The 17,997-nt window shown below is 34.2% G+C and overlaps 1 protein-coding gene across 1 annotated transcript in view; it reads left to right on the forward strand.

Annotated features, from left to right (window-relative positions):
- LRRIQ1 (leucine rich repeats and IQ motif containing 1) overlaps positions 1 to 17,997 on the forward strand; it is a 102,084-nt gene that overhangs the window by 43,449 nt on the left and 40,638 nt on the right. Inside the window, exons 18-21 of the mRNA XM_062492514.1 lie at positions 10,025 to 10,114; positions 10,821 to 10,945; positions 11,569 to 11,664; positions 12,012 to 12,097. Coding sequence (XP_062348498.1) covers positions 10,025 to 10,114; positions 10,821 to 10,945; positions 11,569 to 11,664; positions 12,012 to 12,097 — 397 coding nt within the window. The remainder of the gene's footprint in view (positions 1 to 10,024; positions 10,115 to 10,820; positions 10,946 to 11,568; positions 11,665 to 12,011; positions 12,098 to 17,997) is intronic.

Consider the following 17,997-nt stretch of genomic DNA (forward strand, 5'->3'; position numbering starts at 1 on the left):
TGCGTAATGTTGAAACTGATATTTTGGTATAGGTATAGGTTGTGTTTTAAATATCTAATTAGATGTCTAATATTTAGCATGTCCACATACATTGATCTCCATTAAAAATATTTTTAGTAGTCCCAATTTACAAATTTTTGAAGCTAACCTATTTGATTTGTCTGTGCTCTGTGAAAAGAAGCCATTGATTCAGCGAATATTGTGATCGAGTAAAATTGCAGTTCTCATGGAGGACCCAAAGAGGAATGCGAGATGTCAGCTTCTGTGATCCTCTGCACTTAAATCTCTGCTTGTCTCATTGCCTGGAGCTTGAATTCCTTTGGGTTTAGAAGAAAGCAGATATTATCCAATTACAGCACAGCTTAACTCCCCTAAACATAGGCAAGTTCAAGGGAATAGATAGGATACATCCAAGGGGGTTGAGCAAGCTGCCTGATATAATTTTGAGGTTACTCTATCATCTTTGGAAGATCACAACAACTGTGAAGGTTACTGGTGATTGCAAAAGAGCAGAGATTTCACTCATCTTCAGAAAATTGAAGAAGTTCCAGGAAAAAAGATGCCATCAACATTATCTCACTTTCTGGGAATGCTTGGATTTAATACGTTCAGAAGCCATTTCTAAACCTATGAAAGAGGGTGATTGTGAAAATCTAGCATGGGTTTACCAAGGACTCGTCGCCTTCATTGTTTTCTGTCACAAGGTGACTGGCACTGAAATAAGGGGAGTGCAGTGCATATTGCATGCCTTTATTTTAGCAAGGCTGTTTATTTTAGCAAGACTGTCTCCCAGAGTCTTATTCCCAAAATTTATTGAGGTATGGGCTGGAAAAGTAGACAGTAAGGTCATTAGCAAATTGACTGTACTACCAGGCTCAAATAGTTGTGTTTTGTGGTGCAAAATTGCACAGACGTAATTACTGGTGGACAATCATTAATGGAGCCCATCATGGATGGTAGGGGGACCAAAATAGTAAAAAATTTCATAAGCTACCTGCATGATGGAACAGAATGCAATCTCAAGTGTGCAAATGACACTGTGTTGAGGGCAGTGGTTGGCGTGCTGGAGGACCGGGATGTTCTTTAGAGCAGTCTGCACAGGCTAGATGCACAGGCTGACCAGAGCCTCATAATGTTCAACAAGAGCAAGTGCAAAGTCCAGTAAATGGGCAGTACTGTTGGCTAGGGTCTGACTTTTTAGGAAGCAGCCCCACAGAAAAGAATGTGCAGTTAAAATGGACATTTCATGTGATGCTCTAGATTCTAGCAGTGTAAACAAAGAATATGTTTTTACCATTTACCAAACACATCATATGCTATAATAGAGTCTTAATTTAGCTAAAAGCTATTTAAGTTTATGTCTAGTTTGTCCTAGAATAGAGTGGGCTAAGGAATTCTAAGTGCTAAACACTGTCCTACGACTCACTCTAGTATTTTTTGGCATGAAAAATACCTAAAACCAGTTTTTTTATATGGATATAGGAGTAGCTATGGATAATTTCATAAAACAGGAAAACATCCCAAAGAGTCAACTTCTTTCCAAAGAGTATCATTACATGTCCCAAAAGATTTAAGCTGTTGAGAATACAGGTATGAATGAACAAATTTCAACTTGCAGATTCATTTGTGGATAATGTATTTCAAGTGGATGAGACAGTGCTAGAGACATATAAGGAGGACTGTATAAGTGAATCTGAGAGATGATTTAGATGTACCTCTTTAGAATGAAGGATTTTGTAGTGTAATTAGATGTTTGTTAACCTAAATTCCAAGAAAGCTATGTTTATAATTTAGCCCTCTTTAGCTTCCAAATCTTCATTTTTGTTCTTGTTTCTGAAATAGGGACTTTTAAGCAAAAAGGAAAAGTTGTCTTGAAATTGAATCTATTCTTTTATGTGACCTGAACTTTGAAACATGTTAAAGGTTAAATGACTATAAACTTGTGACTAGTCTATTTTTTATTACCCTGTGCTTCTGCATGATGTCCCTTCCTTAGACAAAACTGCAAGCTGAAGCAGAGATTTCTTTTCTCTTGTGTTTTAGTATTCATTATCTAAGATGGATAGAACATTTTGGATTATGCTCCTTCAAAATTCTTTGAATGCAGAGTATTTCAGAGATAGGGTTGAGGGGTTCCTTGGCTGTTTGTTTTTTGTTTGTTTTTTTGTTTTGATTTTTTTTATTTTTTTTTTTTTTTGTTTTGGTTTTCTTTGTTTTTGTTTTTAACTTATTGCCCTTGAATGTTTTGTTTCTTTGTTTTCGTGGAAGTAGAAAAACTTAGAAAAAGGTTTATAGAGACAGAGCAGCAAAAATTTGTGTCATGTGCCAGAGAGAAGTCCTGAAGATTCTTGTTATTTTAATGGGGGAAGACTATATCTGGGGTCTTACACCCATTTTGAGGGGGGGCTTGAAGGTTCCAAGAGCTTGGTGTTTATTGAGATGGATGGGGGTTTATGTCTCAAAAGATTTTTCAAGCATACATTTCTGATGCTTACTAGAATCATGTCTAACCTCTGAAGCTGAGGTTACCATTTACACATCTGTATTTTTTATTCTTGTATTCAAAAAAAGGACACAGACCTTCCTGTGAACACTGTCCGGCGTAAGACAAAAATGCATTTTTAGAAAAGTTTAGGTCACATAGGTCGTGAATGATGAGCATGAACTACAATAAGATTCAGACTTTTGGAGAGATAATTATGTATGTAGACATTCAACCTTTTATTTGAACAAAAACTTCTGTAGTCCTTGAAATCTTAATTGTTCGTTTATTTTCCACAATAAGTTCTCATCTATTTGCATTTGTGTAGAGCAAACACATTGGTACATGTATTAAATGTAAATATATATATAATATATATATGCATTAGAATTTTAGACAACAGCTAGTTTTTCAAGCTTATTAAAAAGTTAGGAAAAATTACATTTGGAGAAGACATTCTACAATAAAATTTTCTTTCATGTTTTTGTTAACAGAATGTGATTTTTCCAGTAATCATTAATATATCCTTCTTAGAAATGGACTCTCTTTGTCCTCTCATTTTCCTACAAGAATGTACTCTAGTAATTAAGCAGTTTTTGTAAGTCTGTAAAATCTCCTGAGGTCACTTAATCATTGCAATGTTTCCGTGGAATTCATGTGATACTCACTACTTTTTTTGGCTTGAAACTGTGTTTGGTTTTAGCAGTCATAAGAATGCAGCTGTACCCAGATTTCAAATGTATATATATTATATATACGTTTTATAACAATATATGTCTTATACAAAGACATGTCTTATAGAAAGACAGGGTTGAAAGAGAAGCATTGCCAAAGGTTAAAATAACCTTTATTAGGGTGCTAACCTATTTATCTTCAGCACATAAAATATGTGAAAAGTACTGGAAGACAAACTCAGAGAAAAGGAATATTTTTCCTACTGCTTGATGTTCAGAAAAATATTTTCTGTAAAATATGTATCCTCTAAGCTATCTAATTAAAAATATTTTACAATTTTTTATAATATTGTTAATTGCATTTACACATGGGAGCATTTAGAGAAGAATTAGGGAGAATGTTTGTAGTACTGTAAGTGGAATAATATTGCAGCTAATAGAATATTCAGTTGCGGGTGTTCATATCTGACGTTTTCTTAGCTTTGGAAGTTATTTCAAAAGTCTGAATTTGAACTGATGTTCAGCTTCCTAACACTGAACTAAGCTTTACACATGAACTTGAGTTTCACAGAAAAACTAGTCTGTAGAGTAATCTGATGCCTCGAAGGACTGGATAAAAGAAAAGGCTAAATACATAAATATATTCAGATCTTTAATTTCAAAGGAAGTTTTCAATCACAGTCTATCAACAATATACAAAAGAGCATAGAAAAGTGATATGGTTCTTCTGTTTCAGCTATAAGAGCTAAAACATTGTGATTTCTTAAGAAATTTTTTAAAACTTATTTAGGATTTAAGAGAAGAAATTCCCAGCAAATACTCAGGCCCTGTTAGAAATAAGTTTAGTCTAAAAAGAAATTAAATACATTGTCCTGGACTAGCACGATATTTAAATGAAATTTCCTACAGAGTGAAATATGTTTGCCAGGAGCCAAGAGAAAAAAGTTACAGCTTTCTGCCAGATGAAAGACAGTTCAGTGGGCTGGCTGTGAGTATCCAGAGGGTTAACCTTCAGCATAAGATCATTCTGCCTCACCACATCTCTTCCCAGTCTAAGCAAGTATCTAACCTACAGGATGTTCAACATCAGGAAAGGTAGTTCTTCATGTGGAATGTATTACCCCAAAAGAATTTTTGTAAGCTTATTTAAAATAGTGGTAGAATGATGTTGAGAGTTCTGCCTTTCATTTGTCTTTGTTTTTACCTTTTTTATTATCTTTCAGTGAACAAGACTTAACTGCCTTATTCAAATATGCTCACTAAAAACTAGAAATTAAAGACACCACCAGCCTGAAGAACTTTATTCAAATTTGTATTCTATAGAGAAGACTAATGGAAAGATTGATTCTGATTCATATATTTGTTTACTCTAATTACGCAGTATTCTTATTGAAAACAAATTTGAATGTGGACAGGGCAGATACTTTGTAACATCTGGTTGAAAAAGGGTCATTCCTTCTAAAGATGACCCTAATGGCCTACCTTACAGAGGGGAACAGAAGTACAGAAAAACATGTTGTATAAAACCAGGCGGGTTAACTGGATGAAGGGTAAATCTGTTTTTCAAAGCAGAGGATTCTGCACACTATTTCTATGAAATTCTAATGTGGAAATATTGTTTCTAATAGATGATCTTTTTCTTTTTCCCTTGCCATTCTTCCTGTTAGGTTGTAATGACCAGGAGCCGGTCATTACACTTAGTTCATGGTGCGTATTGGATGTTAGTTTTCTTCTGCTTGTCTATACTGTTGGGTAATTTACTTGTTTTTATCTTAAAATACCATATAAATAAATGCACTTAAATATCAGTAAATCTTTTTTCTGACTAAACCATCCTTGTTCTGAAAACAGTGAGTGAGTCAATGAGAAGATGAAAGAAGAAAGGAAAGAGGTATAAAGAGATAGTTTTCTCTGATTTTCAAATAGTTTCACTGTTTTCTTAGGTGGTGACTCTGAGGTGCACCACACTTGGAAACCTGAGGCAGTTTCAATTCCCATGGCATCCAACATGATGTCATTTTGGAGTTAATCTACACCACTTCAACAGTTACATCCTATGAGTCATATAAATGATTGGCATTCTTTCTAGATTGACATAGAGATGACATGGCAAACATGCTGACTAGATAGTTACATTTGTCATTAGAAATTAGATTACTGTTTTAGGGTGAGGAATAGTTCCCTAGATTTTAGCAGAAACTCCTTAATCCACCAGTTTCCAAGGTCTAAAAGAATGTACTAAAAGAAGGATTGTCGTCATCGTGTCCATCTCTTTGCATTCTTTCCGTAAGCTGCTGCTACTGAACTCTTCTGGAAGCAGAGTACTGATGTAGATGGATATTTGCTCTGACCAGAACAGACTTAGATGTCCAATGCTGGCCTTTCTTTTCAGCCTGTATTATTAATGCCTTTTTGCATCCTCTGCTTCAAACCATAGTACAGCTTCAGGAATTGGTTTGGTTTCGATTATGCCCTTGTGATCCTCCTTGATCTCAGAGAGATGAAAGGCAATATGTGATGGCATTATTCACGGCTTGGACAGTTATTTGTAGAAGCGCTTCAGAGCTGAGTGTAAGTTTGACACTGTCCTGAGAGCTATTTTTTATTCATAGAGTAAATATGAGTCAGAAAAGCCCTAATTGCATGTATAGTCATGATATATTATAAAATATTATTTAGTTCCAGAATGTATCCAAAATTGCCTAAGATTAGACTGTGTAAATAACATTTGCAACTAAGACTTTTCAGCAGGTCATTCAGACCCAATTAGTTAGCAGAACCATTCTCACTAACTTTGCTCCTTGTCGGATTCGATTCTGTTTCTGAGACTACAGAAGTTCAATGTTTGATGTAAGCAGTCATTACATTTTGCAAAGGAAGCAGTTGAATAAATACTTGAAAAATGAAAGAGGAACAAAATAAAAAATATCATATGCCATGAAAAAAAACCCCTAGGCCTCTAGAGTTTGTTAATGAGCTGCAAAATCAAAGGAAGAACCCTGTAGTAATAGTAGTAGTGTCTCTGAGGATAAAAAAAAGACATTGTGAATCAGCATAAAAAGTTCTTGATCCTAAAGGATAAATGGAAATAGCTAATAATATAAAAGTTTCATTATTAAAATTCAGAAAGAAAACTCTAACATCAAATAGATTCACACCTCCTTCTTCCTGAAGAGTGGTATCATGGATAATTGTGTTGTGTTTAAAAATTAAAATGTTTGTTTCAAATGGGTTAACAAAAAACAGGTGCAATAAAAATTAGAAAGGTCTATGTATATTTTGTGTGTTTGTGAAACTGGAAACTTAAAGTTATTCATGCACACTTTTTGAAACAAACACTGGAAATAAAGTGTGGAGGATACAAAAGCATAATGATATCTTCAGTTGAACTAATATGTGTAAAATCAACTGTATGTGATTTACACATATGTGTAAAGCTACATTGTATACCTCAGTATTTAGGAAATTACTTAATTTGGCTTTAGAAATAAATATAGCACACCTATAGCTGTATGTACAGACCATACAATTGAAAACTGTCACTTTAATTGCTTTATAATTAATCTCAGATTGTTGTTTCCTAATGTTAGTGAACAATATCAGTACAAGCAGATCTAGTTTTAAGCCTTAGGTGTGGGTAAATTTGTGATAAAATTTTCATTAGGACTGTTTTTAGGGAAGATGTAGACAGAAGTTCCTTGAGCTTAGCGCTCTGAAAATGTCCAGGGAAAACATAGTGGAAGGGAGTGATCAGAAATCAATTATGTGTTTATTTTTGTGGACAAAGCAAACATCAGTGTGGTATAGTTTTATGATACGCTGTACATTCATAGTAGTAAAAGAGGTACTTAATGGTAAATCAGTTGTCTTTTTTTTTATTGTGCAAATTTATACCTTTGATTCATGCTTTTTAATTATCACTGATATTTCTTTTCAACACTTAGAACACTGTAATACATTTCATAGGCTACAAAAGAAATAAAACCAGTAGTAGTACTAAGTTAATAAATGGCAAACACTGGGATAGGAAAATATTAATGAGAAAAATTTCCACATAAATATTAAGAGTAAAGAACTTTAATTGGGTTATGATACAACTATAAAGCAAAAGTATTCAATCAGTGTACTGCTAAGTGATTCTTACTCAAAAAAATTTGCTACACCTTTGGAGTGTTATTTCTCACGGAGATTTTTTTTCTGTTTTGATTTTTTGTTTGTTTTTTGGGGGGGGGTTGTTTGGTTTGGGGTTTTTTGTTTGTTTGTTTGGTTGTTTTTCTTTTACAAACTGTTTCATCAGAGAGGTAAAATCAACTAGCCACCAGGAGGCTTGGCCCTGAAATCTGACATTAGAGCTTGGATAATATTCACTGCTATTTTAATACATTTAAGTACTCAGGTAAATAATGGACATATCATTGTACACACCAGTTAAGTTGACTGACATATAAATTGTACAAGAAATGGAAATCTACCTCACTCCCACCTGCATTGATTCTTTTGCAAGTAGAGGAGGAAGAAAAATTTCTAAAATTTGCTATTCTCATATACCTGCATATACCAATACTGTTGACTGGATTGTATGCCTAATCTTGAAAAATAAGTGAAAAATTCTTATCTGAAAAATTTAAAAATTTGTTTGCATAGTGCAATTGAGAAGTAAATTTAAAGAGCACAAGGAGGAATAATACCTATTTTCACTGGAAGTTTTCAGTCAGATGTTGCACCTTTGTCTTAGCTTTTCTTTTTGAGTATCTGCCCATAGCACCCAGGCAATTGTAAAACTTGAATTGTTGTAGCTTTTTCTTTGCTAAGATGCAAACTTATCAGTCTTCTGATGTCACATATTTCAGTTGGTCACCTTTGGGATTTAGTTTACTACAGTCTGCTTTCTGGAATGGATGCTTTTTAATGAAAATTGTGTGCATTAACCACTCAGTGGTTATCAGCCTAAGAATAATCACATCACTGAAGAGAGATAAATTAGGAGTTGTAGATAACTGTAAAAGTTAAAGAAAGTGATAAATTTTATTTGTTGCATGCTTCTGTGTTGTAATGGACATTTTTGGTTTTGTGTTGCACTGAGGATGGTTTGTTCTGTTTCCCCTCTCGGTTTGTAGCGTGGTTCTCCCCTTCCCTTAACCCCTCCCTTTCCCTTGGCCAGCCCTGAGTGGCTGTGACCTGGGGTTCCTCCACCCCTGAGTTGAATTGAAAATACCCCGCGTTTCCCATGCTCTTTCTCTCTTCTCCCTGGAACCCTTCAGGACAATAAACTTGGATCATCCTGGGAAGGAGAGCCTCCTCTAATCTTTTGCCTTTGTCCATGTCAGATAAAAAATCCTCCATCTCTCTGACCCCGAGCTAGCCGAGGCAGGTCAGAGAGACCCAGGGGAAGATCTGACACCTCTGCAGTTTATTTACATAGATTTTTTTAATACATACATAGATTTTTTAACCCAAGAGAGGAGGTATAATAAAATGGATGATTTTATATATTTAACATGAATTGAAATGTTGAGGAGGGGAAGTGTGGTTAACTGTTAATAATGAGGACACTGAATTTTTACAGATTTATCAAATAAAGGAATGAAATCTAAACTATACTGTAGTCAAATAACAGGTAATTACAGAAGCAGGGAATCAATCGGATGTAGGAATTCATCCCTTTTAAGATGTGAAAATAAGCTCAAACATTATTTTTCAAAGCTCGGTCAGAATGGAAGCAAAAAGAGTGATCTTAGAGCCATCAAACTGTATGACCAGTACCTGAACTAGCCTTTCAAAATACCTGGAATATGATTCTTTTGTTTCTCAGAATTTCAAAGGCCTTGGAAGAGCTTGTTCACCAGTCTAAGGCCGTACAAAGTCCTCTTTACACAAACTACAGAGTAAGGTATCCAAACTCAGGATCATTTCTCAGGGTCAGAAAACAGTACAATCTGAAATATTTTATGAATAGGAGAAAGATAGTCCAGTTTATAAAGTAGACATTTTCAAAACAATTAACCCCAGGCTCTTTACTGTTGAAGAAGAACCTGAATGACTGAGCCCTGTAAGTCCAGCCAAATTCTTCAATGATATTTACTTACTGTGTGGTAGTGATTTCATTCTCTCTCTTATCAGAATATATTGAAAAGACATGGTAAAAAGCCTCAAGGACCTAGAAGAAAAACAAGTCATATACAGGTTAGGTTTGAAACAGTCTAGAGTTTGTTTTTATGAAAGAAAACCTAATTCTGCTTTAAAATGCTGAGGACACCAGTTAATAACTAGTTCTATCACCCTTCTTCATTCCAGCCTTTATTTAGTTTCCCATTGAATCCATTACATCAGAAATAAAACTGCTTAATTGAAGCATATAGCATGATATAGAATTTACTTTTTCAATCCCAGATTTCAGTGAAAATTACTCACCAGTTCAACAAAATGAAGTTTGACAGAATCAGGCACCTACATCTGGACATAAAATACTGTTAGTCAAAAAAAGCACACAAAGCTCTTCATGTTCTTTATGCCTTTAAGTATTTTAGGTCTGTATTTTTTCAAAGTTTGGCAGTCTTTTATAATAACTTGGGTTTACTAAAAATGTTGGAATAAAATACAGGAATTTGAGAAAGAGGGGTTGCATCTTATGCAAAACCAAAACACAAAAAGGACCTCCACAACCCTCAAGTACTGTTGATCTGATTTGTTTAACAGTGCAACATCTCCAAAGGTGCTTTCAGTGTGGTTGCTCTGCAGGTGGCAGTTCTGATATGCAACTTGAAAAGATGTACAAAGTATGTAGGACAATTTAAAAGAGACTTTGCAAGAGTTATGAAAACTAAACTGATTTTATCAGTGCACTATTTGACTTTGCTCATTCATGCAGGCTGCATTAGAGAAGGAATGGCTAACTCTAGATTCCACCCGTTTCCCTTCAAAAACACTCCTGCTCTCAAACCAGCTGCACTGGCCAAAGGTAACATGTCACAGAAACAACTTAGTCTTCAGTCTTTATTCATTCCTTAAGGATTTGGTATTCTGGGGTGATTAATACGACAATTTAGTGACTTAAAAACACAATTACTTTTAGAAGTCTCAGACTTCCTCCTCATCTCCAGATGCAGTTTTTCTTTTAGATTTTCTTTCATTTACTTATTTTTTTCTTTATTTTGGATTTATTTCAGCACTTTACTTCACAGTAGCAGAAAAAAAGATGATGTGCTTCATCTGCACATTTGGCAATGGATTAAAAATTACTAGTTGACAAACTACTTTAAAAATACTTAGATCTGCATTATATGACAACAGCTGAATGTTTTCAAAACAGCTAAAGGTCATCGAACTGTAAAGTCTGCTAGATATTTGATAAATTTTGAAGTTTTGGCTTTTTGTGTTTGTAGGGCTTTGTATTCTTATTGCAAGCATAGTATTACTAATGTTTTGTTTCCTACAATTAGGAGAAAGAAAGGAGTCTTATAAATATACAATTTGTTTGGGGATGTTAAGTGTAACTGAAGTCACCTATTCAGTTAGTTGAAAGTAAGGTCTGTAATGGGCATATCACCATTAAGAATCCTTTCATTTATAGTGATAAACTCTGCAAAGCCTGGTGCAGGTTTTCCTGCACATTTTGAACTCAAGCTTACAGGGACAATTAGCTGCATTCTTTTTCTTTCTCTCAGAAGTCTTCTAGGCCTTCAGATTCCAGAGGACATTCGAATAGTTTGCCATTAGCACCAGAAGAAGTTTGGCAGTGTGCTAGCAGACCACATTCATACTCAGCAGAAAAAGTCCATTTTCATAGCAGGTAAGTTGAATTATATTGTTTTAAATTGTATTTAGTTCATTTAAATTTGACAAAAATAAAAAGGAGAAGAAGAGGCTATTTTCTGATGATTTTGCTACTTTTGGTTAATGTGATATTACTGGAGTTAAAATGTATTTACTTCCTAAAACCAAATATATTAAATTGAGTTGTTACTTTTCATTGACTACCATGATTAGGTCTATAAGAATATATATGTGTAGTTTTATTTATTTGGGTTTGACTACAAGTCATAAAACTTGTATTTTTCATATATGTCATAAAATACATGTTGAAATAGAGATCTTTAAGACTAGATAAAGATTAAAAGGGATTTCTTAAACAGCTGCATTCTGTGAAAGGACTGAAATATGCCTCAAGTAATTGAAATGTAAACATCTCAAATTGATGGCAGACTTTTATTACTCTCCAAGATAAAACCTTCATGGAGTATTAAAATGGATTATTTTGGTTTTTTTTAATATCATTTCCAAGCTTCAGAAGTACCTTTAAAAGGCACAAGCAAGTTGCAGTATAACAAAGGCTGCAAAATAGTGTATCTCCGGACCCTTTCTTACTTGCTTACTTACTTACCTTTCAGTACTGCTCTTATACTTTGTTTCCAGGTCAGGGAAGGAAACAATGTCACAGCTTTCTAACTGGAAAGAAAAAAAGGAATTTTTATTGAAGTCTGAAAAAGAAGAGAAGATATCAGAAGAATGGTATGTTAAGCTCTTTTATTTACACGGTGTCTTCCAAGAATAGGTATAGTATAGTATAGTTGGCTGATGTTGCTTTCTTTTTTTAAGTTCTGTGTTTGAAGAATCTCTGTTTTCTACCAAAGTAAAAATTATTGTAATTATTTTTGTGTCTGGGAAACTGTCTTTATAAGTTGCAGTAATGTAATGTTAAGATAAAAATTGCAGCTATTTCTGTAACTCAGAAAGTTTCATAATATGGATCAGTACTACACACCAGTATTCTTTTTGAAAAGTGCACTATACCATAATATGCAGCTGGTGTAACATAATACGTGTGAAATATTTAGTAAGTTATTTTCTTCCCTTAGGGGTTTTAAGGATATTTCTACTGCACAGCTAATGCTGAAGAGGGCCCACAAAATGAAACCTAAGAAATGCAGTAATAAAAGTTTAGGTAAGTCAATACTTAAAATAATGATTATATTGATGTAATTTTTCCATTCTTAAAATAGTTTCTCTTTTAAAATCTTTGTACAACATTAAACATTAATTTGAATAAAGGTGGAGTGTGATTCAGTAAAACCAACCCAGTTTAAATCAACATATTTAGATTTTAAAAAACATTCTTCTGGCTTTTGAAGTCGAATATTTGAGAGCTATGGTAAACAGAAATTTTATTTCTTTCAGTTAATGTATCTCTTTTTCTAGATGTGGAATTTGTATTTCTGCATTTTCTGCTTCTTGTATTTTCTTCATGGGAAAATCTTAGGTTAAAAATTTTGACTTACACAAGAACTATTTATGAAAACAACAGTTTGATGTAGATGAAAGTATATCATTAAATTTTTTTTATTATGTATTTACTATGGTAATAGATAAAGCCTATGCAGCTTCTCATCCAATTGTATTCTGGTTCTTCTCAGATACCTCTAATGTCAATGAACCTTTCTTAGAATCATTAATTGTTAATATGATATGTTAATAGAAGTGTTGCTGGAATATATTAATAAACATATTATTCAAATGCTGATATTTCAAGGAACATTTAAATGTTTAAGACCCTAGTTGGCAATAGGACTTAATAAAGACCTAAATAGTCTTTAGAAAATGCACCCTTATTTGCTTATATTTTGTATCACAAGCTACACTTTTCTGCTTAACTTTGCAAAACTCTTCTGTATTAAGTGTTGAAAATATGTTGAAAGTTGTTTTGCTCTTTGAAAGGAAAAAAAATCAGCCTACAGATATATGTAGGCAAGTTTATTTTTCTGTATATATTTTTCTACTTTAAATACTATGCCTATGACTAAGACTAAATATGACAAAAATGATCTATAGTTTAAAAAATAATAAAAGGGGTAGGCGACAAAAAGATAGGTAATCAGCAAACCATGTTTTGTGGAAATGAAAGTCTATGGATAAGAAATTAAAGTTATTATATTGAAATCTTCACAGCTTTCCATGATGCTGCCATGTTACCTTATTAAAAAAAAGGCAAGGAGTATGGCATGCAGCTGGGGTTTTTATATATATTCCATTTTTTGGCCTCTGTATAATTTTTCAATGAATAAAACTTAATAGGTTATATCTTTTTTTCTCCATATGCTGTCTGTCTTATGTTAGTAATTATTAAAAATTATGTTAGTAATCCAGTCATAGATGTCTGATTGAGCATATCAAATTTGCTATCCTATTTTTGTTGTAGTTCTAATGGATTTCTTGGATATGTTTATGTTCACTTTGTTCAGATTACTCAATATGATGTATGGTTGTTGAGCTTTTTAATGTAATGCTTGGAATATTCTCAAAGTACATTTCTAGTTAAAAAAAAAAATGAAAAAAATTTGCCCAATGTTTTTATAGTTTCAAATTTTCTCCTCTTGACACTACCTCATATAGATTTTTTTTGTCTTTCTGGCTATTACATCAAGTACAAAAATAACCTGTGTATATGATTTGCCTATATGGATTTCTCTGTCAGTCATTAAAATCACAGGGGTTTTTTTTCGGATGAGCAGAAAGCATAATTTCCAGTACCGAAAAATGTGACTTCAAATATGTCACTCCATCCCTTTACAGTAAAAAGGTTATCAAGTTGACTACTGTTGCTCATACAGCAGTCTTTCTGACAGTCAGTCTTTCCTTGGTCAGTAAGGAAATTATTAATGGAAATTGATAATGGAAATTATCAATCGAAACAAGTATTTTTAATATTTAATTGATCTTAAAGCTCTGATCTTATACTAAAAACATGATCCTGATCAGATATTCTCCATGTGAAAAGAATCTCCACAGATATAATCGTGTTTTCCATCAGGTACATCCTCTGAAAGTGGTGAGAGCAAATCAGGATCTTTCTGAAAGTCTGGTAGAACAGAGGGACTTTTCAGCATTTAGAGTGGATACACCTTATCTTAAGGCTAGCCTGCTCCAGATCAGGAAACTGTAACCAGACCCATTAGGCTGCCGGTATCTTTCCTAGATCTCTCTGTGGTACAGCTCATGCTAGGTTGCTTTCAGCAATTTCAGTGTAACTAGGGAGAGACAATTCACACTCTTGGGCAGTTGCTTTGAGTTTAACCCTACTGAAGCAGGAACTACAAGAGAGATTTTATTCCTTCTAATATTCAAAAGCCAATTGAAATTCATCTGAATAAGTGGATGTCAGCATTGTCTTTTAATGTTCCCATAGAAGTTACCATCCTATTGCCTTCATCTCTACTGAAATGAGGTTCATTTATCTTGTACTTAGTGATACTGCATATGGAAAGTTGTAGGATTTTGTTTTAGCTGTACTATTTTTGTTCTTTCTTTTGGATTTCCAGGTCTTCAGTGTTATAATTATGATTATTCCCTTTTTAGCCTTATAATTTAAGGCAGTTTAAGTATTCTAAGTACAAGACAATAATTCTGTTTGTGATAAACATTCACACCCACCAGGAAATAAGTAACCAGCAGCCACTTAGAAGTAAGAATTATAAGGTATAAAGAAGCAACTTTCAGTGTTATATCTATTTACACATCTGACTTAGGAGCAAAATTTTAAGCTGTGAGAAAGTGCAAAGCAACAACAACCGTAAAGATTCTAGATTAAAATAAATTAGAAGCTCTTCATCAAACTTACAGCTTTTATGTTGAGATTGCAGTATAATCCCAAACATTTTTTATATGCTATTGATCATTCTGTGAAAGGATCTCATTACTTGCAGATAATGGTAAGGTTTTGATGGATCTTCTTGGAACAAAGTAGCTGTCAGAGTATGTTTTCTGGTTCCATATGCTGTCAAAATCCTTTGACTTAGACCTGAGATTCACAAATACAAAGTGTCAAACCAGCTTGCATTCAGAGAGTTATACAGTCATCTTTAATATTCTCAAGGTGTCTGCTGGGTTGGAACCTGGACTGGACAGTTTTAATTCTTAATATACTCAGGTGTGGAAAATTATTCCTTTTTATTTTCCATATAAAACATTTGTCTTCTGCTAGTGCAACAGTGATGGTATCCATTTGATAATTATGGAAGTCCACATCTGAGTTAGTCATCTTCATTGTTTTATGGAAGGAAATTTCCTCTTAAAGCATAATTCAAAAACAGCCTGCTTGAGTCTCGCTGTAAAAGCACTTCTAGTTCTCCATTGCCTAGACACAAAAGCTAGAGTGACTTTCTGAAGGACAAAGTTAAACTCTAGGTATGTAGAAGTAACTGAGAAGTATCTTACTTCATACAACTGCCCACTTATTTTCTCAGTAAAGAAAAAAATATGGAAAATACTATCAAGTGCACTGAATACTGTGGTTTGTTTTGCAAGGGTGAGAGAGCTTGAAGTAGTATAGCCATATAATAGGGAGTGATTCAGGCAAGGCTTATATTGCAGCAGACCAGTCCCAGCAACTAATGGCCTTAAGGCCTGTATGCCCTAATCCACTTCTGTTATTTATTAAAAATCCACTTTATTTATTTATAATCCACTTCTGTTATTCTGCTTGTTTATGTAATTAAAGAAAGTTGTGGCCTGAATTTTAATGATATGTAATGTACGCTGTGTCTTCTTCAACTATTTTTACTGTACAGTAAGATAAAACAAAATGTGTGGGCAAGACACCAGAAAATTCACAGGCAAGTAAAACTGGCATAATGCCAGAAATATTCCTGTTAACCTGGGTGCATAATATTCTATAGAAATTCTAATTCAAAATCCAAATACAGCAGACATTATTGTGCCTCACTGTGCTTAAATGGCTGTGACTCATAAGTCTGAGCTTCCTAAAGATGTCTTGGCACAATAGTAGCAAATTTCTTGCTTAACTTGGAATTTCCCTCATCCTGTGGATTTTATATTAGCCTCTCAGTTAAATTATTTTTCTTTTAAGATGGCTGAAAGCTTGTCTTTCCTACACTCATGTATTACTTCCTGTTTAACCTTTTCCTCCCCCAAAAAGTTCTCTTGTCAGTTGATCAGGCCCAGCCATCATGGCATTAGAAAAAGCGGGTCCTACTTTGACCAATCTGATCTCATTTTAGGAACAGGTGACTCACCTGCTGGATGAGGGAAAGGTTGTGGCTGTTATCTACCTGGGCTTCAGTAGCCTTTGATACTTCCTTCCACAGCATTCTCCTGGAGAAGCTGGCTTGAACAGGTGTGCTCGTTGCTGGATTAAAGACTGGCTGGATGGTCAGGCCCACAGAGTGGGTGAATGGTGCTCCGTCCAGTTGGCAACTGGTTGCTAGTGGGGTTCCCCAGAGCACAGTATTGGAGCTGGACCTGTTCTAACTCTTAATCGATGATTGGAGTGGTAGGGGGTAGAATCAAAGGCACCCTCAGTAATCTTGCAGATGACACTAAGTTGATCTGCTGGAGGTCAGGAAGGCTCTGCAGAGGGATCTGGACAGGCTGGATTGACAAGCAGCTGACGTGGGCCTCGATCACTAGAATCAGAACACAATGATAAAGATACTTCATAGAGGTCAGCAAATATTTATAGCTCAAGTTTAGAATTTTTATACAGTGATGCAATACTAGTTAAAAAATGAAATAAAAAACAGTAACATTATCAACCCACCTTTCTCAAATGCACCACCCCAAAACAGGTAATCCATTTTAACTGTCAGAATAACAATTTGGGATATATTATTATTCCTTATTACACATTACATGAATGACCATTGATCTATATTTTCTTAGTAACAGAAAAAAGCTACTTTTGTTGTGATTGTCAGTTCTTCGTAGAAGTATCTTCTGGGAGCTCTGGCCATGGATGAGTTCTAATTGCTATGCCACTGTGGAAAAAAAATCTGGTCTTTGTTCCAAATGATATTCCAGATAAGATTCCAGATAAGCATCTGTTGCTGTGTACAGTGTTGTCTTATGATCTCTTTAAATTTGTCATGTTATGTTTATGTTTTCCTAATTACAGGTATTGCACAACAAAAATGAATGGCAAACATTTTAAGTTTCCAGTCTCATGTATTAATGAGATGTTTAGGAATGTGGTGCCAGATCAGGCAGTAACTACTCCTTCCATATTGTTTCCATAACATATCTTGTGTTTGTCCAACTTAACATCTACATTTGGAGGCAGCCAAGGAATGTACATTAAATTACCTCCCTGGCTTCTAGACTGAGAGCACAGATTATCATCTGATAAACCACATTTAAATGAGTGTGCCAGAATCCAGGAAGATATTTCTATGATTTTGAACTATTGGACTCTTTCACAGTTCTCTATATGAAAGCTAAAACATTTGATTGCTTGTCATCAAAGCATATATGCAGTTCATTTCCCTAGTTCACTCACAGTCTGAAAAGCACTAGTATTATGAAGTAATCTATGTAATATGGCTTACATTTGGGACTAGATAAAGAAAAGGACTCATTTTTAATAACAGAAGAGCTGTAGGCAATGGTCGAGGTGATCCAGGTAGGTACAAATTCAAGTAGTCTGGCACTGTTAAATCCATGTAGATTCTTTAACTTATTTTTCAAAGATTCAAAGCTAAATCTTCTGATGGAAATCTCTTAGAAGAACAGTTTCCATTCTTTGCCCTTCTTCTCAGTTCACGGAAGACCTTGCTGCTGACATCTTTGTACACAAATAACTGTTCGATAAATCTAACTTACTAGTAATAACTCTGAGTGACTTCACCAAAAATCTTTAGTATAATTTAACTTTGAACTTGATTTTTTCACCAAACGGGTGGGAGCTTGGATTAAGGAATGATGATATTTTTAAAATATTTTGTAACAAAGTCAACAGATCCACATAAGAGAAAAATATACTATTTCAGGAATTATTTTAAATAAATCAAAATTGCTTCAGAAATTTTCTCTTGCATTTTATCTTAAGAGGTTTTA

The sequence above is a fragment of the Cinclus cinclus genome, chromosome 4 (assembly GCF_963662255.1).
Source record: "Cinclus cinclus chromosome 4, bCinCin1.1, whole genome shotgun sequence".
Taxonomy (NCBI): Eukaryota; Metazoa; Chordata; class Aves; order Passeriformes; family Cinclidae; genus Cinclus; species Cinclus cinclus.